The following is a 3,269-nucleotide window of genomic DNA, read 5'->3' as shown; positions in this document are numbered from 1 at the left end:
GTGAATCAACTTCATTTCTGCTAAAATGTTTGCCCTGACAAAAATGTCTAATACAAACTGAATAATCGCGAAAAGGGTTCAATTTGGTAACATAGACATCATTTTGTGATAAAATCTAATTTTGATAAAAGTGTATCGCTTTTTTACAAAAACAAATTGAACCATTAAAAAAGGAGTAATCCTTCAAAAAACAAAGTATTAAACTAATTATTAACATCAAGGTACAGTTAATAAAAGCAAAGTTGATTGATTGGAAAGTACCCTTTTTGCTCAATCAAAAACTGATCAATTGTATAAAAAAGGGATGAAATCAAAATGAGCTCATCTGATTTTGCTGTGATACACTCCCATATTTGGTATGTGCTGTGTGGCGAATAAGTGGATTTGTTTCAAAAGATGTTCAGTTTGTGATAACCCCAAAAACATTTGTGCAGCCCTATTCTTATCTAAGACATTTTATGTGACTCCTTAAGGTAGCATCAGCGTATTAACTTAAACAGTGTTTTTGTAGAGATTTTGAGAATTTGTTATTGAGGACAAATGAAAAACATGTTCAATTTACTTTCAATTGAAAGACCTAGTAAGGGAACCGTTTGACTTACGTAGGGTTGATGCGTTAGATTTCAAAGAGGTAACTCCTGTTTTTTCTTTCTTTTTCTTTCAGATCCTTTCAAGGAAGGCATAATGTGGATAATTGACAAAGTACGGGGGAGGGTTCAAAACCATGATTCAGTAGACCAGCTAGAATTTCCAGATAGCGCAAATATCCATTTTAAAGAGAAACTATTGCGCTTACCCATCAATGTCTTAACACCAGATATGGTTCCAGATTTCTTCATCCCTCCATCTCTCGGTTCATTGAGGACTTTGAAAGACCGTAAAAACCAGCAGAATCACGGGCAAAACCCACTGCCTTTGGAACACAATGCTGACTCTGTTCCATGTAAAGTGCTTGCCCTCACTGACACAGGGAGTGTTCATCAAATGGAGCTGATAAATAATATAAGAATTGTAAATTCTACTGTCGTCCAGATGGAAAGAATAGAAATCGGAAATCCACATTGCAAGTCGAACTCTGGACCAACAGGGGAAAGTACTGATCAGTCGTGCTCGTCGGTGCTTTCAGCGCGTGAAGTGCCAGCCTATTACAGGGCTTTGCAATTCATGGAAAGCGCCCACACAAGACGTAAGGAATCTTTATTTCATTTGGATGTTGTGAATGCTATGCAACTGAGCCAAGACATAATAAACCAACAGTGCCCAAATTCATTTTGTTGGCATTCATTGCACACAAGCCTCAGGAGACCCCCGGAATTGACTAGCAGAGGCTCTAACTTACACAACAAGGAAGGGCTGGACGCGTGTGCCACTGCTTCGACCACAGAGCCTTCCCCTAAAAGTTCTCCCAAGTTGCTACGGGCTCTTTCTGGATTTTCATTATTTAAATATTTTGGACAGGATAGCTCTTCCAGTTGGGTCTCCAGACTAGCAAATAAACAGTCTTTGCAAAAGAACTCCTGCTTCTCTGGTGAAAGGAGTTCTACGGACAAGAGCCCATGTGAAGCAATGAAGACTAGTGCTTCTTGCCCCAACCTGTTGCCACTCAGCGTATCTCCCTTTGAGTACCTTCGGTGCCAAGAGAGACTGCACCGGGATTACGTGGTCAAGCTGGACAAGAGGGGGGTCATGAGGCTGTCTGCTGAGTACTGTTCAGACCAGGCATCGCTAAGAGTCCGTGTGATTGCAACAGAGGAACTTTATGAGAAGTCCTTCAAGGAAAAAAATGTGAACTGCAATGTGATTGTATATCTGATCCCCGGCAAATTCAAAAGACAGCGAAGTTCTATTATTAAACACAGCAAAAACCCTATTTTCAATGAAGATTTCTATTTTGATGGCATACTAAAAAGAGATCTGAAGGTGCTGTCTCTCAAAATGAAGGTCGTGAACAAAGGAACCAACATGACATTTGACACTCTTCTCGGTGCAAAGTCCTTGCCTCTCTCAGATTTAATGCCATTCTAAGAGTTTTGCCTTTGACAGATGATACTCTAAGAAATCAGCAAATTAATAAAATTGTACAATTGTGTCTTCCTGTGAAAAGTTGTAAAAAAATTGGACTTGGTGAACAACGCAGCGTGCAAGTGTGTGTCTGTTGCCCAGAAGCAAAGCTGGCTGCTTACGTAACAGATGCTTGTGAAAATTCCACATTGCACTGGCACGATCTGCACGCACTGTGTCTGAAGATCGTCTGTCTGTCCTCCCTTGTCTCCACCCCTTAATTGCACTGGTTTAATCTGCAGAATCGCCGTTAGGGGTTTATAGTGAAAAGACCAAAAAAAAAATATTGAAAAAAAAGGTTGAATCAAAAAATCTCGAAAAAAAAAAAGGAATTTTTTTTTCAATACGCATTTCTTTCGAAATGGGGGTTTCCCCCAACCCCCTTTTTTCATTTTTTTTTATTTTACCCCTTTGTTTTACTTACCTGACCCCAAAAATACATATAAATAAATAAATAAATGTGATTTTTTTTTTTTCGAGATTTTTTTTTAGAGATTTTTGTCATTCGAGATTTTTTTCGGCCTTTTGACTGACCACCGCCGTTAGGCCTATTTGCTGTGCCCCAAAGTGTTAAATGTATTTTACGCACGTACTCTGCCTTTGCAGACTATTATGGTCTCAGAATTGCAAAGGCTCTGAGCGACTGTTGTTTTTTTCCCCATGTTCCCACCCTCTTTGAGCGCTATGAAACACTTGCCTGTGTGGAGGCGCTTTCTAAATAAACAATACCATACCATCCCATTGGTGCAAAGTGCAACCTATTACTAGTAATTTGTGTTTTTATGTGGCACTTCAGACCGGATTCCTCAAGCTTCAAAGCGCTTTAATAGCAGTTGTTATTTGCACTGAATTTGTCGACCGGGGAAGGATGACAGGCTGGCCTCATCCTTAAAGTTAGCGCTTAACACATGAGCCAGAAAAAAAAACGGAACCAGAAAAAACGTCATTGCACAGGAACAGGAAGGAGCACGGCGGCCATCTTTAAAATCACAATCCATTGCCATCCTCTCCATACAGGACCCCCAGCCATACAGTAATCAGAGAAATAGGCTTTGGAGACCAGCATCATGCCCAAAGCATTAAAAAAGGGTGCTGCACGCATAAGAAAGGAGCGCTTTACCCAGGATGAGCTCCAGGTACTGGTCGACACTCTGCACGAACATGCAGACACTGTATTCAGCAGTGATATGCGGAGGCCCACCGTCGTC

General features: G+C 40.6%; 1 protein-coding gene across 1 annotated transcript in view; it reads left to right on the top strand.

Moving 5' to 3' along the window:
* LOC138510340 (C2 calcium-dependent domain-containing protein 4C-like) overlaps nt 1-2,132 on the top strand; it is a 35,287-nt gene extending 33,155 nt beyond the window's left edge. The window contains exon 2 of the mRNA XM_069625907.1: nt 665-2,132. Coding sequence (XP_069482008.1) covers nt 685-2,025 — 1,341 coding nt within the window. The 5' untranslated portion in view covers nt 665-684 and the 3' untranslated portion in view covers nt 2,026-2,132. The remainder of the gene's footprint in view (nt 1-664) is intronic.
* Nucleotides 2,133-3,269: the final 1,137 nt, after the last annotated feature.

This window comes from Ambystoma mexicanum, chromosome 6p (genome assembly GCF_040938575.1).
Source record: "Ambystoma mexicanum isolate Mex_15411 chromosome 6p, UKY_AmexF1_1, whole genome shotgun sequence".
Taxonomy (NCBI): domain Eukaryota; kingdom Metazoa; phylum Chordata; class Amphibia; order Caudata; family Ambystomatidae; genus Ambystoma; species Ambystoma mexicanum.
This window is presented reverse-complemented; position numbering and strand designations above follow the sequence as displayed.